The sequence below is a fragment of the Halichoerus grypus genome, chromosome 15, assembly GCF_964656455.1.
Source record: "Halichoerus grypus chromosome 15, mHalGry1.hap1.1, whole genome shotgun sequence".
Classification (NCBI taxonomy): domain Eukaryota; kingdom Metazoa; phylum Chordata; class Mammalia; order Carnivora; family Phocidae; genus Halichoerus; species Halichoerus grypus.
In genome coordinates, this window is record NC_135726.1 from 52990823 (window position 1) to 53008705 (window position 17883).

Sequence of the window (17883 nt, forward strand, 5' to 3'; positions counted from 1 at the left end):
CTTGATGGGACCCTGACTGTCTTTTCAGAGAGGGAACACTGACCATCCTGCTCAGGAAGCTCAAGGCTTGCTGTGTGTTGCTTATGGTAGGCTTAAAACACACACACACACACACACACACACACTTTGTCGTGATTCAAAGAGCGTTACCCAGACGTGGTTTTAAAAATTCGGTTTAAAAAGAAAAAAGGGCATACAGTGAAAGCGAGTCTTCCTTTCTGTGGAATTTCTGGCCCTTTCCCCATAGACTCCCACCCCTGTCGATTTCTCTGTGGAGCCCCACCGTGTCCTCATGGCACAGGCACTAGGGACACTTGGGATCGGGTCATTTTCCATTGTGGGGGGCTGTCCTGAGCACGGTGGCACGCTGAGCAGCATCCCTAAGCCTCCAACCATTTGTTGCCGGCAACACCCCTTCTCCAGGTGGGACAACCATGGCGATCGCCGGAGATGGCCAGGTGTCGCCTGGGGGACGGAATCACCTGGGTGGGGAACAGCCGTCCTGTGCGCACGACAGGCCTCCCTCATTGTCTGAGCTCGGAGCCAGCTAGACGTGACAGCCTGCGTGTGCACATGCGGGCGCGCACTCTCCCTTCTTACACACAGAAGCACACCGTCCCGTTCTTGTGTACCTTGCTTTGCTCGTTCAGCCAGATCTCTTGGACCGCTGACTTGCATGAGAATCCCATTGTACATCACCCCCTGGGATGCACGTAAGTGTGTGTGTGTGTGTGTGTGTGTATGCATATCACCGAAACAGCTTTCACAGGATAACACGCTATTTTTTTAGTTTCCTCTGTTCTTTTTCTTTTGATTTTTTTTTTAAGATTTTATTTATTTGAGAGAGAGTGAGAGAGAGAGAGCGCACGAACAGGTGAGGGGCAGAGGGAGAAGCAGACTCCCCGCTGAGCAGGGAGCCCCCTGTGGGATTCGATCTCGGGACTCCAGGATCATGACTTGAGCTGAAGGCAGATGCCTAACCGATGGAGCCACCCAGGCGCCCCTCCTCTGTTCTTTTTAAATGCTAGTCACGACCTCCTAAAGTGACTGGAACCATTACTAACAGGCACTAGGTGTGATTTGAAACCCACCGTCCGAGGTAGTCGTTAGGCACTGGGGCTCCGGAATCCCAGCTCTGCACTTACAGGTCGGTGACCTTAGCCAAGTCACTTGCCTCTGTATGCCTTAGTTCCCTTCCCTGTAAAATGAGGGTGAGGATAACAGCGTCTAGGTCACAGGGTTGTTGTGAGGAATGAATAAGGTAATATACGTTAAGATGCTTGAATGAGGTCAGGCGCGTTGAAAGGAAGCCAGGCCAACACTCTATAAAGGGCCAATGGGAAACATTTTAGGCTTTGTGCAGAAGCCGCCCTAGACCATATACGTAAATGAGTGAGCGTGCACGTGTTCCGATAAAACTTTATTTATGGACACTGAAATTTGAATTTCATATCATTGTCGCCAATCACAATATCTTTGGTTTCTTTTCCATCATTTTTTAAAAAGATTTACTTATTTAGTTTAGAGGGAGAGTGTGCACATGGTGGGGAGGGGCAGAGGGAGAGGGAATTTCAAGCAGACTCCCTGCTGAGTGTGGAGCGCAACCCGGGGCTCGATCTCACAACCCTGAGATCGTGACCCGAGCTGAAATCAAGGGTCGGATGCTTAACCGACTGAGCCTCCCAGGCGCCCCTCTCTTCCACCATTTAAAATTGTAAAACCCGGGGCACCTGGGTGGCTCAGTCGTTAAGCATCTGCCTTCGGCTCAGGTCATGATCCCAGGGTCCTGGGATCGAGCCCCGCATCGGGCTCCCTGCTCCGCAGGAAGCCTGCTTCTCCCTCTCCCACTCCCCCTGCTTGTGTTCCCTCTCTCGCCGTGTCTCTCTCTGTCAAATAAATAAATAAAATATTTTTAAAAATTTGTAAAACCCGTTTTCAGCCTGTGGGCCATACAAAATGATAGGCCAAGCAGGCCAGGCCGGCCGGAGTTGGCCCGTGGACTGCAATTTGCTGCCGTCTGTTTTTCATTATACAGACACACCGTGAGTTATTTACTTGGTTCCCTATTCGAGAGAGAGCACTTAAGGTGGTTTCCCGTGTATTCAACAAATAACACTCCTCTGAATATTCTGGTGCCCAGGCTTTGCACTTTTGTGTGGGTAAATTTCTAGAAATAGAACTGCTGGATCAGAGGGCGGATGCGCTTCCCAAACATTTTATGGAAAGCGCTAACGCAGTTGCGCCTCCATGGGGTTTTTGCCTGTGAAGGTTTCTTCCGGCGGCTTCATCAGCCCCAGATCAGCAACCACTGTGCTCCCGGCCAGGCTGCAGGGTATCACCCCTCTGTGCTTGCTCTCATTCTGTGTGAATTTGAGCACATCTTTCCAGCTATATCTTAAGATTTTATTTATTTGAGAGACAGAGAGAGCATGAACAGGGGGAGGAGCATAGGGAGAAGCAGACTCCCTGTTGAGCAGGGAGCCCGACATGGGGACTCGATCCCAGGACTCCGGGATCATGACCCGAGCCAAAGGCAGATGTTTAACCAACTGAGCCACCCAGGTGTCCCTGAGGTTTTCTTTTAGCCTAATTTTTCCCCACCCATTTAAAGCATTTTTAATTTTTACAATTAGGTATTAATGTTCACATGACTCAATCATCAAAAAGCATTTTTTTTTTTTTTTTGAGAGAGAGAGCATGAGCAGGAGGAGAGGCAGGGGGGGAGAGAGAGAGAATCTTAAGCAGGTTCCATGCTCAGCAAGGAGCCCAGCACGGGACTTGATCTCACGACCCTAAAATCATGACCTGAGCCAAAATCGAGAGTCGGACACTTCATGGACTAGCCACCCAGGCACTCCAAAAAGCATTTTTTTTAAAGTAAGGGGATTGGTTAAGCATCTGCCTTCGGCTCAGGTTATGATCTCAGGGTCCTGGGATCGATCCCTGAGTCGGGCTCCCTGCTCAGCCAGGAGCCTGCTTCTCCCTCTCCCTCTCCCTCTCCATGCTACTCCACCTGCTTGTGCTCTCTGTCTCTATCTCTCTGTCAAATAAATAAATAAAATCTTTAAAAAATAATAAAATAAAAAGGGGGGGCAGTGTCCCAAACCCATGCCTACATTCCCAGCCCACCTGCCCCTCCAGATAACCACAGTACTTAGCTCTCGTATATCCTTCCAGTTCTTTACACATGTACAGCTTAGCGTAAATGTGGATTTACGTTTCTCTCCCGTTTCTGTCTGCCCAGAAGGCAGCACATTATATGCTTGCTTTGGCAGCATGTGGAGAGTTTCCTTGATCCCTTGTTAGAGTTGTGAAGTATTCCTCCATGGGGACGGACTGTCATTCCTCTCCTCTGTAAATGCTGGGTAGATGCACAAGAGCCCAGTCCAGCTTTGTCCCTCCCCGCACAGCTGTAGTAAACAACTTGTCGACCCGTCATTTCCCACACATGCACGTGCATCTGTCAGGTCATTTCCCGGAAGCCTGTTTTCTGGATCAAAGCGAATGTGTACTTATAATTTGCACAGCTGCTGCTGGATTGCATTGTCCTGGAGTTTTAGCAGATTGTGCCAGTAACCCTCAGAGGCCGTAGAAGAGAGTGTTTTTATGAGACATGGCTTGTTCCTAATGCGATGAGTGAAAAAGGTTCCACAGGGTGCTTTCGATGGGCATTACTCTTAGCACAAATGAGGTGGAGCCTCTCTTGAACTATATAAGCCTTTGTGTTTCCTTCTCTGTGCACTGTCTGATCATATACTTGGCCCCTTTTTCTCACCGGTTGTTATTCTTAGTGATTTCTGGAGGCTGTTTATATTTGATGGAAATGAGCTTTGACTGCACTGTGAATTGCAGCTGTTTCCCCCAGTGTATCATTTGGGTTTTTTTGACGTGATTAGGGGAGGGGGGGGGTGTTTGTCTGTATTTTTAATGAGTACGAGATTAACTTTTTCAGTTTTTATTTTTTAAACGCTTAAAAAGAATTTAGATAGCAACGTTGTAGGAATAGTACAGAGCACTCATGGGAGATCTTTACTCTTTACCCGCATATATTAGTTATCTGTTGCCGTGTAACAAATGACGCCCCCAGACTTAGCAGCTTTAAACCACGAGCATTCACTTCTCACACGTAGCTTGTAAGGATCAGGAGTCCGGAAGCACTGTGGCCGGAAGGTGCTGCCTCGTGACCTCTCAGGAGGTTAGAGTCAGCCGGGGCTGCGGTCATCGGAAGGCTCGACTGGACTGAAGAGTATGCCTCAGCCCCTCCCTACACAGGCTTCTCCAAGGGCAGCTTATAACATGCTCCAAAGGTGGCTTCCCCCAGAGGAAATGATCCACCAGAAAGGAGAGTCCTGGGATGGAAGGCGCAGCCCTTTCTGTAACTGAATCTTGGAAGTAGCGTCGGATCACTTCTGCCAAATCTGTTGGTCCCAGAGACTAACCCTGGGCACCATGTGGGAGAAGACCGAATAGTGAGGAGGTGGGGATTGGCGGGGGGACCAGGGGACGGGGGGGAGGGCGCCTTGGAAGCTGGCTACTGCCCAAATTTTCCCACCGTAAACGTCTGGCTACATTCGCTTTCTTCTCCGTTCTCTTGATATGTATACATTTTTATTCGGAATTGTTGGAGAGTAAATTGCAGACGTTCTGCTTCTTTACTCCTTAACGTCTCAGCCTTTGAGAACAAGAACATTCTCCTGCTTGACCACGGTGGAGGCATCAGATTCAGCCCATTTAGCGCTGAGACAGTACTGTTACCCACTGTCCATAACCTAGTGTCGCCGGTCGTCCTGCCATCATGTCATGCGTTACTCTCCTGATTACACTTAGCTTTCGGGCGCCTTTCTTTCTCCGCACCAGCCCCACGCACACGCTTCCCAGGGCTTCGTGAGGTGGCCAGCTGTCTTCCCTACCCTTACCAAAACCTGTTGTTTTCCTCTGTTCTCTATTCTAAATGCTCCCACAATGGGGGAGCCCCGTGAGCCAGTGCTGAATGCTTCCTCACTGATTGCTCAAGGGCGGATTGCCAGGTCAAAGGGCGTGCGACCCTTTCGAAGTCTGCAGACCAGAGTGCTGTCCGGGTGGCATCCTCAGCAGCCGCTTCCGAGAGCCAAGGGCCTCGCCGATCTCTTCCTGGAGGTGGCTAGCCTTTGGGGATGTGTGTGGATGGATTGGTGTGGGGGGCTTTGTTTTGAATTGCCAGAAGTTACTCAGGGTCAGCCTCGGACGGGGTGTTGGAGAAGGGTCCAGGGCGTTGGATGCTTCAAGCAAGTCGTAACCTCGAAATCACGAGTCGGTCCACTTTGGGGGCTCACGGTGAAGAGCCCCAGCTTTGGAGTGTGGCAGCTTTGGTGGCCTTGGGCCACCCCCCTGGGCCCTCTGAGCCTGAGTCATCCTCGGACAACTTGGAGGTCACGGGGGAGGGGGACGGGGGAGGTGGGGAGGCAGGGAGACTCAGGACCAGCCGTTTTGGCTCCCTGGCCTCAGTTTCTCCTCTGTCACCGGGGTGTGGATTCGGTGACAGCGGAGGGGTGCCAGCCCAGTGTCGGGGACTCAGCTGGTACCCGCTGGGGAGACAGTGGCTGCCGAGGTTAGGACTCTGGGGGAGGACAGTGCGGAGGTGCTGTCCCCCGGCTGTGTTTTCGGCAAGGTTGCGGTTATCACAGACCGGTGCCCAGATGTCATGTGCGAGTCTGATGACACACAAGCGTAGGTGCCCGTACCCGCACGCTCACACGGGACCCAGGGAGGCCTGCAGCTGCGGCCACATAGGCACACGGAGGCAGAGGTCACGGACACGTAGAGGCACCCGGCCCCGCCCCTCAGGTGTCATCCTTAGCCCCCGCTCTCTGCCCCCCTCAGCCCCCCCCAGCCCCCCTGCCCCGTGCCTTCCACAGCCAGCAGCCCCGTGCTCTGCAGCCGCTCCATCCGTGCTGGCGTCTGTCCTCCCAGGGTGGGGGGCTGGACAGTCGGGCCCCGCGGGGCTGGCAGCTGGGATGCTGCCCGCCCCCCCCAGCCGGCCGCCTCCTTCCCCTCCGCTGCTGTGCTCGCGCTCCCTGGCCCCCCGCCTCCCCGCTGGGCAGCTGGTGTGGTGCCCCCTGCCGCCGCCACTGCTTTCTCCGCTGCTGCCCCCAAACCCTGCAGAGCTCACCTTCATCTGGGGGGGGGGTGGAATGGGGAGGGGGCGAGAGCAGAGGGAAAGGTCTGGAGATGAGGCGGGGGCAGGTGCAGGGTGAGGTGAGGACCGGTGGAGGGATGAGGAAGGGAGAGGTGCAGGGGTGGGGTGGGAAGAGGTGGAGGGGTGGAGGTAGGGACAGGTGCAGGGGTGGGGTTGGAGGCAGAGGTAGACAGGTGAAGTGGGGAGTTCAGAAACGCGAGGTGGGAAGGATAGGCATGGCGGAGTCCTTTCTCTCAAGACAGGGGTGGCTAAGAAGGAGGGTTTCTGGTGGGCGTGGCTGGGGTCCCCAGTGTCCTGGGGCAATGGGAGCCAAGGTTGGTTCTGACCCCCGCCCCCTCCCCTCTACCTCCCTCCCCTGCCCAGATCCCGGCAGCGGCTCCGCTGAAGGGCCCAGGCCCCTCCTCGTCCCCATCACTACCTCACCAGGCCCCTCTGGGAGACAGCCCCCACCTGCCCTCGCCACATCCCGCCAGGCCTCCCTCCCGCCCCCCTTCCCGCCCCCACTCCCGCCCTCCCTCCCAGCCCCAGAGCTTGTCCCGCCCACCCTCAGAGCCCACCCTGCACCCTTGCCCCCCGCCCCAGGCACCCCCCACTCTGCCTGGCATCTTTGTCATCCAGAACCAGCTGGGAGTCCCCCCACCTGCCAGCACCCCGGCCCCCGCTGCCCCAGGCCCACCCCAGCCCCCCCTGCGACCCCCATCCCAACCCCCAGAGGGGCCGCTGCCCCCAGCCCCCCACCTCCCTCCCGCCTCCACATCCTCTGTCGTGGCCTCCACGGATACAGCCACCAGGCTGCCAGCCCCTACGCCCCCCGACTTCCAGCTCCAGTTCCCTCCTGGCCAGGGGCCCCACAAGTCCCCCACGCCCCCTCCGACCCTCCACCTGGTCCCTGAGCCCGCAGCGCCCCCCCCACCGCCTCCTCGGACCTTCCAGATGGTGACCACCCCCTTCCCGGCGCTGCCCCAGCCGAAGGCTCTTCTCGAGAGATTTCACCAGGTAATCGGAGGCAGGGAGCAGCCCCACCACCCACTCTGCAAGCCTTGCCCTCCCCGTCCAGTCTGATGGGGAGTCCCTCCCATGCTCCAGCTTTCTCTTCATCCCCAGCCCTGGTGCCTGGCTGCCGCCACTCCTAGTGTGTGCCCCCTACCCCTCAACCACCTGTCCCCCTCCTCAGGTGCCGTCCGGAATCATTCTCCAGAACAAGGCCGGGGGGGCCCCCGCCGCCCCGCAGACCTCCGCCAGCCTGGGGCCCCTCGCCAGCCCCACTGCCTCTGTGCTGGTCAGCGGGCAGGCCCCATCCGGGACCCCCACCGCCCCCAGCCATCCCCCTGCCCCGGCACCCATGGCCACCGCAGGTAGGGGAGAGGTAGCCCACGCAGGAGAAGTGGGGGGCCTGAAGGTGGGTGGGCAGGGGGAGGGGGACGGGCTGGGGCAGAGCTGTGGGGGTGTGAGCCCAAGGGGTCCCCCAGACCTCACAGGACAGGGAAGGTGGAGGAGATAGGACTGTCTCCCCAGATCTGCGGGGGCACTCGATTCAGGGCTAGCGGGGCTGCCGAGGCCAAAGGACCAGAGGAGAGCGGGGTGCAGGCTTGGGGGTCACGTTGTGGAGGGGCCTTTGTGCCAGTGACCCCTGAGCCCTGTCTGCCCCCACCCCCACCCTCAGGCCTCCCTTCTCTGCTTCCTGCCGAGAGCAAAGCTTTTGCCAGCACCCTCCCGACCCTGAGTGTGGCCAAGGCCACTGCGGCTGGGCCAGGGAAGTCCTCCGGGCTGCAGGTAAGAGGCCTCCCGTGTGGGAGGGCGCTAGGGCCAGAGCGATGTCACCAGGGAGCCGGGAAAGGGGCCGGCGGGGCGGAGGAGGCCAACAGGCCGTCACAGAGCAGTCTGGGCGGTGGGTCCAACACCAGGACAGCCCAGGTGGGCGCATGCCAGAGAACGAGACAGATGGAGACCCACAGACACCAAGACACAGGGTGATGATAGGAGCGGTGGCTCACGTGCGTCACTGAGGCCATCACTGGGGGTGGGAGCAGGGAGAGTTCGAGGCTGGAGGAGGAGGGACGTGGGGAGACCATTGGATGAGGGCAGGGAGGCAAGAGAAAGGAGGTGGTGAGACCCTAGACAGAGCTGGAGGCGGATGGGAGGGCCGGGGTGTCTCATGATGGGGGGCCCAGAATGGAGGGGACAGGGCGGAGACTGAGGGGAATGGGGGAGACTGAGGCAGAGACCCTCTGTGGGGAAATGGAGGGGAGGCAGGAAGACAAGAACACAGCAGGTGGAGGGACCAGGATGCCGGCCTCCAAGGCTAGCAGCCTAGAGGGAAGTCAGGGTGGAGAGGTTTGAGGCATAATGGGCGGAGCCGGGGCAGAAAGAGAGAACCCTGGCAGCCAGGTGGGCCAGACCCGGGACCATCAGCAGAGGCCAAGGCCATCAGATGAGCAGGGAGGAAGCCTGCAGGAGCCTGCCTGGTGTCCAGACCAAGAGTCAGGTGGAGGCCGATACCCACGCCATGGGAGAAGGGGCCGGTGGGGAGCCAGGCAAGGCCCAGCTCAGGTCTTGCCGGCAGGTTCATGTGCTGGGCAGCACATCCAGCAGCTGGGGCCAGGACCCCACCCCGGGAGGGAGGGGGGCCTGGTGGGGAGACGTGGGCCGGCTCTCCTCGTCACAGGCGGGGTCGAAAGGGGGTCAGGGCGCCAAGGGAAGGCCCCTCGGCGGCGCGGCCTCTCACTCACCTCTCTGCCCTGCAGTATGAAAGTAAGATGAGCAGTCTGAAGAAACCCCCCGCGCTTCAGCCCAGCAAAGAAGCCTGGTGAGTTGCAGCACTGCGCACCCCCCCCCCCCCCCCGCCTTCCTGGAAGCTTGGGAGCAGGGTGTGGGGACCACCTTTCAGAAGTGGGGTTGCGCGGGCCCCGCCTCTTGTTAGCTGTGTGGTTTGGGGCAATATAATTTCCCTCAAAGACCTTTAGTTTCCCTTCTAGAGAGCGGGGTGGTAATAGTAGTGATGAGAGGGTGACAGGTGAGGATCCCTTGTGACTGTGGTAAGATGGGTGGGTGTTTGGGCAAATGGATATGGATGGGAGTTCGGGTAGGTGCATGGACGAATGTGGGTCTGCATGGGCGTTTGGTTGGATAAACGGGTATTTGGATAGATGGATTGATGGCTGTTTGGCTGGATGGCTGGATGGAGAGGGTCTGGGGTGGGTGCATGGCTGGATGGAAGGGTGTTTGGGTGAACGAATGGGGATCTGGATGGATGTTTGGGTGGATACATGGATATTTGGGTGGATGGGTGTTTGGGTGGATACATGGGTATGTGGATGGATGAATTGACGGATGTTTGGCTAGATGGATGGATGAATGGATGGGGTCTGGGGTGGGTGCATGGCTGGCTGGCTGGCTGGGTGTTTGGGTGGATAGATGGATATTTGGATGGATGGGGTCTGGGTGGGCAATGGGTAAATGTTGGATGCTTGCCTGCATTCTCTCTCTTCTGCTCTCCTTCTACTGTGTTTATGAAATACTCACTCAGTGCCCAGTCCTGTACTGGATTCTGAAAACAAGACAGGGTTCCGGCCCCCATGGTGTGGTGGGGGTGCTGGTCTTAAGCTCAGGGTAGAGATGAACATGTCTGGGGAGAGAGAGACAGTCACACAATGAAGAGACATAACTCACTGCCACGCGATGTGGTAGAAAACAGCCCAGGAGAGAACTGGATGGTACCACCCAACGGACCAGCCTCCCTCGCTCCCCACCTTCCCGAGGTTGCTGTTGGGCCTGAGGCAGAGTAAGGACGTGCTGACCCCAGGTGGCAGGAGACAGGATAGCATGAGGGGGATGAGGTTCAAGCCCTGGCATCTGGCTCCCAGCTCTGCCTCTTCCCCACGCTGTATGTGCTTTGGGTGGAGGAACATCACTCCGCCGGGCCTCAGTTCCCCCATCTGTAGAGTGGGGATAATGATAGCACCTGGTCCCTTGCGTTGTCGCCAGAGTCCGTGAGACAGAACAAGCGCGTCCGGCCCGCGTTAGCGCATTTCCCTGCTGTCTGTGTTGGGGCCCGGGGGCTCAGGGTCGGGGTCTGGTTTCTCCCGGCCTCACCACCAGCTGTGTGTGTGTGTGTTTGTGTGTCTGTGTGTGTGTGTGTGTGTGTGGTCTCTCCCCACCCCACCCCCCAGTTTCCTGGAACATTTGCACAAACATCAGGGCTCCGTCCTGCACCCTGACTACAAGACAGCCTTCCCCTCCTTCGAGGATGCCCTGCATCGCCTCCTGCCCTACCACGTCTACCAGGGTGCCCTCCCCTCCCCCAACGACTACCACAAAGGTGAGCCCCCCACTCCGTCTCCCCGCTCCCCTGGGACTCTCCCTCCCTGGTCCCTAGCGTGGGGAGGGGGGTGGGAAGAGACCACACACACACACGCAGGGGCAGACACCCCTCTGCGTCCGCTTGACTGAGGCCCAGGACAAGCAAGCCCCGCTCCCCGGCGTCTGTGCCCCTGGACCTTCTCTCTTCCTCCACAGTGGACGAGGAGTTTGAGACGGTCTCCACGCAGCTGCTGAAACGCACCCAGGCCATGCTCAATAAATACCGCCTCCTGCTTCTGGAGGAGTCCCGGGTAGGGTCCTGACACCTTCCTCCCTGGGAGGCCCCGCCCATTCCCCTCGCCCGCTTTGGGCCCGTTAGGGTGGGGGGCCTTCTCCTTGAAGCCTCGGGAGGAAGGGAGGCTGGTAGTCAGATCCCAAGACCGTTTGGAATCCGTTCCCATCCTTCCGGGTTGCCCACGTGCCCTCCCCCGCCTGGCTCCTTCCCTGGCCCATCCTCTCTTCCTCCCCCTCAGAGGGTGAGCCCCTCCGCGGAGATGGTGATGATCGACCGAATGTTCATTCAGGAGGAGAAGACCACCCTTGCCTTGGACAAACAGTTGGCCAAGGAGAAGCCCGGTGAGAGGGGAGGGGAGGGGAGGGAGAGAGGTCCCCAGCTCCTGCCCCTGCAGTGGAATTCGACCTGGGGGCAGGAAGACGGGGTGCACGGCCTGACCTTTCTCCACCCCGCCTTCCTGCAGTGGTGGGGCCTACCCTGACCTCCGGGCTCTGGAACTGGAGAGAACTGAGTTTGTTCTCCTCCATCCCTGTGTGTCCATTCCACTCCATTCTGGCTGGGACATCCCACCACCCCCAGGGGGACAGAAAAGCAGGGAGCAGAGCCAGGACTGGGGTGGTTGCAAAATTTAAGGGCCATTCTCGCGTCAGCTCCTGCTTGCACATTAGGGGGTTTGGGGATCGCTGAAAAGAGTGGTACCCAGCAGTGCGTCCTGAGGGTCTGATGAGTCAAGGGTTCGGCCCCCAGGCCTGGCAGATTGTCGATGCCCATCGCATGCGGGCTCCCCTTAGCTCCTCACAGGCGTCTCATGCTTTCCCTGCCGCCCCCCCTTTTGCAGATGAGTATGTGTCTTCCTCGCGCTCTCTTGGCCTCCCCATCGCTGCCTCTTCCGAGGGACACCGGCTCCCTGGTCACGGCCCAGCACCACCCTCAGTGTCCGGGGCCCCCACCCAGCCCCCTCTGCACCTGCCAACCAAGCTGGTGATTCGGCACGGTGGGGCGGGGGGCTCCCCTTCGGTGACCTGGGCACGGGCGTCCTCCTCCCTGTCCTCCTCCTCCTCCTCCTCAGCCGCCTCCTCCCTGGACGCCGATGAGGACGGCCCCATGCCCTCCCGCAACCGCCCTCCCATCAAGACCTACGAGGCCCGTAGCCGCATCGGCCTCAAGCTCAAGATCAAGCAGGAAGCTGGGCTCAGCAAGGTTGTCCACAACACCGCCCTGGACCCTGTGCACCAGCCCCCGCCGCCTGCCGCCCTCAAGGCAGCAGAGCCCCCGCCCCGGCCCCCGCCGCCACCGCCACCCCCGGCCACGGGCCAGATGAACGGCACCGTGGACCACCCGCCGCCCGCCGCCACTGAGCGCAAGCCCACGGCCCTGGCCCCCCACTGCCCGCGGCTGCCCCTGCGGAAGACGTACCGCGAGAACGTGGAGGCCCTGGGCGGCGGGGCCGGGGAGGGGGCCGGGAGCGGCAGAGCCCGGGGCAGCAGTCCGGCGCCCCTGGCCACCAAAGTGGACGAGGCCACGAGCGGGCTCATCCGCGAGCTGGCCGCGGTGGAGGACGAGCTGTACCAGCGCGTGCTGAAGGGGGCGCCCCCGGAGCCCGCGGCCAGCGCCGGGCAGGGCAGCGGCAGCAGGGACCCCGGCTGGGAGGCGCCCCCCGCCAAGCGGCGCAAGTCCGAGTCGCCCGACGTGGACCAGGCCAGCTTCTCCAGCGACAGTCCGCAGGACGACACGCTCACGGAACACCTCCAGAGCGCCATCGACAGCATCCTGAACCTCCAGCAGGCCCCGGGGCGGACACCTGCCCCCCCGTACCCCCACGCCGCCCCGACGGCCGTCCCGCCTGCCTCCCCGTCGCCCCTGCACAGGCCAGAGGCCTACCCGCCCTCCAGTCACAACGGTGGCCTCGGCGCCAGGACGTTGAACAGATAACACCGGGCTGGTCTTCGCTTCCCTGGCCCCCGTCCTGCGCATGCGCGGACGCCGGCGGGGGTGGGGGCGGGGGTGGGGGTCGGGGGTCGGGGGGTAGGGCAGCGTGGCAGCCGGGCGCCTGACCTCAGCCTCCTGGGGGACACGAGCCGGGGATCCCCTGACCGGTTTTTCTTGCCTAAGTTATTTGAGTCACAAAGGCCTCGTCCCCCACTTCCTGCTTCAGCCGGGTTGTTGGGTGGGGGTTGTGGGTTGAGGGGAGGGGGCTGTAATGTAAAATGTCCCCCTGCCAAAGGTGGGGGTAATCCCGGTGTGTCATTTCCTATTTCTTCCCGCTTCCTGCCACACTCCGCCCCTCCGTGGGGGAGGGGAGGGGGGGGACACGTGTGTGTTTGCCCGGGATGGAGGTGCCCTGGTCGTACCCACTGCTCACGCGTGTCCCGGTACTGGGCTTGTCCGTGTGGCCGCACAGATCCACACGCGTCGAGGGCGCTCAAAGCCGCGAGGGTCCTTTGCGAGCCTCGCTCAGCCTCTCCCTACCGCCCCCCACAGGCTGTAAAAGGAAACGCAGGGAAGGGCGGGCGTCAGCCAGCGTCCCGGACCCCCACCTCGGAGGGCTGTGCCCGCGGGCACCTGTGTCCCATCCATGTGTGTGCGTCCAGCTCCGCGTCCCGTGTCCCTGTGTGTGTGCTCGAGTGAGCAAGAGAGAGAGAGAGAGAGAGAGATTTCGAACCCTCCCGCCCCTCGACTGAAATCCGAGCACCTCCCAAACAGGAAACCCGGGTCTTCCTCCCCACCCCTCCATCCCTCCCCAGCCAGTCTTCCCTCTGTTCTTCCTGCCGCCAGCCGCCCGCGCCAGATTTTGAAATCTCGGAGACAAAACTAGTACTGTAAGATAAATTTTTTTGTACTGTATTTATTGTGTATAACGATTTTTTTAAAGGAGAATTCTGTACATTTAGAACTCTTGTAAATTAAAAACTGATCCTTTTTTTAAAACTGTACTGACTCCGTCTCGGCCCCATTGCTTTTGGGTCCTTGGGAGGGGGGTGTTGTTTGAAGTCTGGGGGTTGGGTCCAGAGCTGGGTGGGGGAAGGGATTGTGAGGGTTCATTGCACATATTATTTGTTGAATACCTATTAGGGGTGCCAGGCCCTGTTCTGGGCACAGGGGTGCAGCTGAACATGGCAGGCAGAAGTCTCGACCCCTGGGGGGGCTTCAGAGGACAAATTTGGGGCACCTGTGTGGCGCAGTCGGTTAAGCCACCGACTCTTGGTTTCAGCTTGGGTCGTGATATCAAGCCCCACGTTGGACTCTGTGCTCAGCGGGGAGTCTTGAGATTCTCTCCGTCTCCCCTTCCTGCTCATGCACCTGCTCTCTCTCTCTCTCTCTAAAGTAAATAAATAAATCTTAGAAAAAGAAGAACAGAGATTTATTCTTTCCCGTTCTGGAGGCTGGACAGCCCACAACAAGGCACCAGCAGCGCCATGCTCCCCCTAGAAACTCTGCAGGGGGATCCTTCCTTGACTTCCCACTTTCCGGGTGTTCCTGGTCCTGTGGCTACATCCTTTTTCGGCATTGGTGTCTCCTCTTAAAAGGAGACCATATTGGATAATAGCCTACCCTACTCCAGTATGATCTCAATCTTCACTTGCTTACATCTGCCAAGATCCTCTTTCCAAATAAGATCACATTCACAGGTGCAGGGGGTTAGGACATCTGCGTATCTCCTCGGGCGGGGGTAGGGGGTGGGTAGAGGAATGGACAAGGCTCTAGTCCCAAACTAGGACGCCTTTGTGTGAACTAGAAAGCAGTGCCCCTTTCTTCCAGGCACTGAGTTTTGAAGGGCAGAGTGTGAGCTGGATTCCAGCCTCCTCTCACCCATTCAGTGAGTGCTTTGTGCAGTGAACAACCTGTGTAACTGCACATTAAGGCGTCCGGGATCGGGTGGGAAGGGGAGACTTCTTTGAGGAGGTGACATTTGAGCAGAGACCTACATGAAATGAGGGAGGGAGCCACAGGGAGTTCTTGGGGGGAAAAGCATCTGAGGCAAGAGCATATCTGGAGTGTTGCGGGACAGCAAGGAGGCCCATGTGGCTGGAAGCTGGGGGGTGGGAGGGGGAGGGAGGGAATGAGAGGTGAAGTCAGAGAGAACAAAGCTGGCCTGTCGTGTAGGACCCTATGCTTCATGGTGATGATTTTGCTGAGCTATGGCGGAACCACCGCGAAGGTTCTAAGCCGAGGGCTGAGCTGACTTGGGTTTCCTGAGCGCCCTCTGGCGGCCGCGTGGGGAACGGGCGGGGCGAGTGCGGACCCGGAGCCCAGCCCAAGAGGCCACTGCTAAGGTCCAGGTGCCCGGTGACGCGGCAGGACCAGGGTGATGTTCCAGTTTCTCTGCAGGCCCTAGGGGTGTTTGTGGCGGGAAAGCTGGTATGTGGGGCCACGGAGAGAGAGACGGTCCCCCTTCCTAGCTGTGTATCTACTTCCCCACGTGCAAAACGCAGTTCTTAACATCCTTGGATCCCCGAGAGCTCCGGGGAGACCCCACGTGGCTGCGCCAAAAAGTTTGCCGGTGATTTCCGCGGGCTTGGGGCCTTGGTTCTGGAAGGTTGACTGCATGCAGCCCCAGCAGAGAATCAGCGATGACTAACTATGGAACACTTACCATGGGCACTGTTTCAAGCCCTTCACCCAGGATGTTTTATTTGATCCTCACAGAAGCCCCGGTATGGGGATTGATAGCCCCATCTTGCGGATGAAGAAACTGAGGTCCCGCGGCAGTCAGTGGCAGGCTGGGCTGCACCCCAGGCGGTCTGGCTGCAAGCCCACGATCTTGGCCTCTGCACACCCAGCTTCCAGGGAAGTGGGGGGCGCGGCGGGCAACAGCAAGGCCTTTCCCAGAGGGCAGTGCAGGAGCCAGAGGGCCCCCCCCTGCTGGGGAGGAGACCAAAACTGGGGACCAAACTTCATAGACCCTTGCTCCCAGAACCTAGAACCAGCTCGGTGGGTGCGTGTGGCGTCTCCTCTTCCATAGCTGAGGCATCTGGGGGAAAAAAAGAGTCGCCTGGGCACAGAGCAGGATTGGAACACTAGACTGACCGCGGCCGAAGTTCATCCCTAACTTCTGGCTGGCCACCTGCTCCATCTGTTTTGGTTTTTTTTCTTCCTTCTTTAATTGTGATAAAATATACATAACATAAAACTGACCGCTTTAACCATTTCTGAGCACACTGCTCAGTGACGTTCAGTACCTTCCTTCACACTGTGCAACCACCACCACCGGCTCTCCTCTGAACTTGAAGATCTAACCCCTTACACACTGACTCCCGCTCCTCAAGCCCAGCCCACCATCGTCTGTCGGGATGGATCCCACTGCTCTCCGCACCTCCAGAGTGGGATCATACAGTATCTGTTCTCTTGTGACGGGCTTATTTCACTTGGCATGACGTCTCCAAGGTTCATTCGTGTTGTAGAATGTGCCAGAATTTCTCCACCCGGTTTTGACAACTGGGGAGGGAGAGAGGTAGGGGGGGAAAATTTTTTTTTTTTTTTTTTTTTGGTGAGTTTGTGCCGTGGGGAGAGGGCTCCCAAGGCTGTAAGGGCACCGGGAGACTTGTCACACGGACACTTCCCGATTCAGAGATCAGCGACACAGCAAGACAAGACAGTAGCCCCAGTAACTGAGAGCTCAAAGCATGTTTAATGAGGCAGCGTCATCCAGGGCGCCTGGGAGGCTTGGTCGGTTAAGTGTCTGCCTTTGGCTCAGGTCATGATCTCAGGGTCCTGGGATTGAGCCCCTAGTCGGACTCCCTGATCAGTGGGGAGTCTGTTTCTCCCTCTCCCTCTGCCCCTCCTCCCTGCTCAATCTCTCTCTCTCTCTCAAATAAATAAATAAAATCTTATTAAGAATAAAAATAAAATGAGGCAGGGCAGGATGACAAGGGGACCAATTATACTGAAATCCAGCTATCGGTGTATTTAAAGCCCCCCCACGAATCTGTGACACGGTAATAAGGGCTCTTGTATTAAGACACTAATTAGAAAGAGCTAGCGGTGGGTCTAATCAGTGGTGAGTAAACAATCACTGGAAATCCCCAAAACAACCACGATGCAGTGAAAACAACCACGATGTGGTGAAAACAACCACATTCCCCTCTGTGGCAGTAATACAGGTCCCGCTGATGTCACTGTGCTTTGTTGTTCACGGTTGACAGAAACCGTGAAATCTCAGCAAACGATCCAGATGTCATGTTTCTCTCCATGTCCAAGTTCACGGACCCTCCCAAATCTCATCTGAGCACGACGCAGTGGGCTGAGCAGTCCCGGGGTCGCCTCTGAGGGGGAAGGAGATGCCCCATGTCAAGGTTTGAGAAGAGGACCTGGCTCCTAGCTGTAATAACGTTAGTCACCACTAAGCCCCAGGCCTGTTATTAAATATATATCATATATATACCATTATACATTATATGTGATCATGTATTATAATTATATAATTATGTATAAAATGTATTGTATCCATACACCTCTTTATAGAATACAGTTGACTCTTTTTATTTTTTTAAAGATTTTATTTATTTATTTGACAGAAAGAGAGATAGCGAGAGACGGAACACAAGCAGGGGGAGTGGGAGAGGGAGAAGCAGGTTTCCTGCTCAGGACCCTGGGATCATGACCTGAGCCGAAGGCAGATGCTTAACGACTGAGCCACCCAGGCACCCCATAGAATACAGTTGACTCTTGAAGAACATGGGGGTTATGGGTGCCGACCCCCCCAGTCGAAAATCCACGCATAACTCTTGACTCCCCCCAAATTTACCGACTAGCCTACTGTGGACCAGAAGCCTTACCGATAACATAAATAGTCGATTAACACATATTTTGTATGTTATATGTATTCTTACAATAAAGTAGCCTGAGAAAAAATGTTAAGAAAATCTTAAGAGGGGCGCCTGGCTGGCTCAGTCAGTACAGCATGCGACTCTTGATCTCGGGTCGTGAGCTCGAGCCCCACATTGGGTGGAGAGATTACTTAAATAAATAAATAAATAAATAAAATGTTCCTAAAAAAAAGTTGCAGTCCTTCGATTGTTAGCCACTCAAATCCTTTGTTAGTTAGGGTCACGCTAGCAGCTGTAATAAATACTCAAAATATGTAATACTCAAGCCTAAGAAAAGCTTATTTCTA

General features: G+C 57.3%; 1 protein-coding gene across 8 annotated transcripts in view; it reads left to right on the top strand.

Moving 5' to 3' along the window:
* BICRA (BRD4 interacting chromatin remodeling complex associated protein) overlaps window positions 1–13702 on the top strand; it is a 79855-nt gene extending 66153 nt beyond the window's left edge. For 7 of the 8 annotated variants that reach the window (XM_078062758.1, XM_078062760.1, XM_036114091.2 and 4 more), the window contains 8 exons: window positions 6539–7171; window positions 7350–7530; window positions 7839–7948; window positions 8920–8981; window positions 10345–10493; window positions 10691–10785; window positions 11008–11110; window positions 11608–13702. In XM_078062758.1, coding sequence (XP_077918884.1) covers window positions 6539–7171; window positions 7350–7530; window positions 7839–7948; window positions 8920–8981; window positions 10345–10493; window positions 10691–10785; window positions 11008–11110; window positions 11608–12701 — 2427 coding nt within the window. In that variant the 3' untranslated portion in view covers window positions 12702–13702. The remainder of the gene's footprint in view (window positions 1–6538; window positions 7172–7349; window positions 7531–7838; window positions 7949–8919; window positions 8982–10344; window positions 10494–10690; window positions 10786–11007; window positions 11111–11607) is intronic. The other variant, XM_078062761.1, reaches the window with a different exon arrangement.
* The last annotated feature ends 4181 nt before the right edge of the window (window positions 13703–17883 follow it).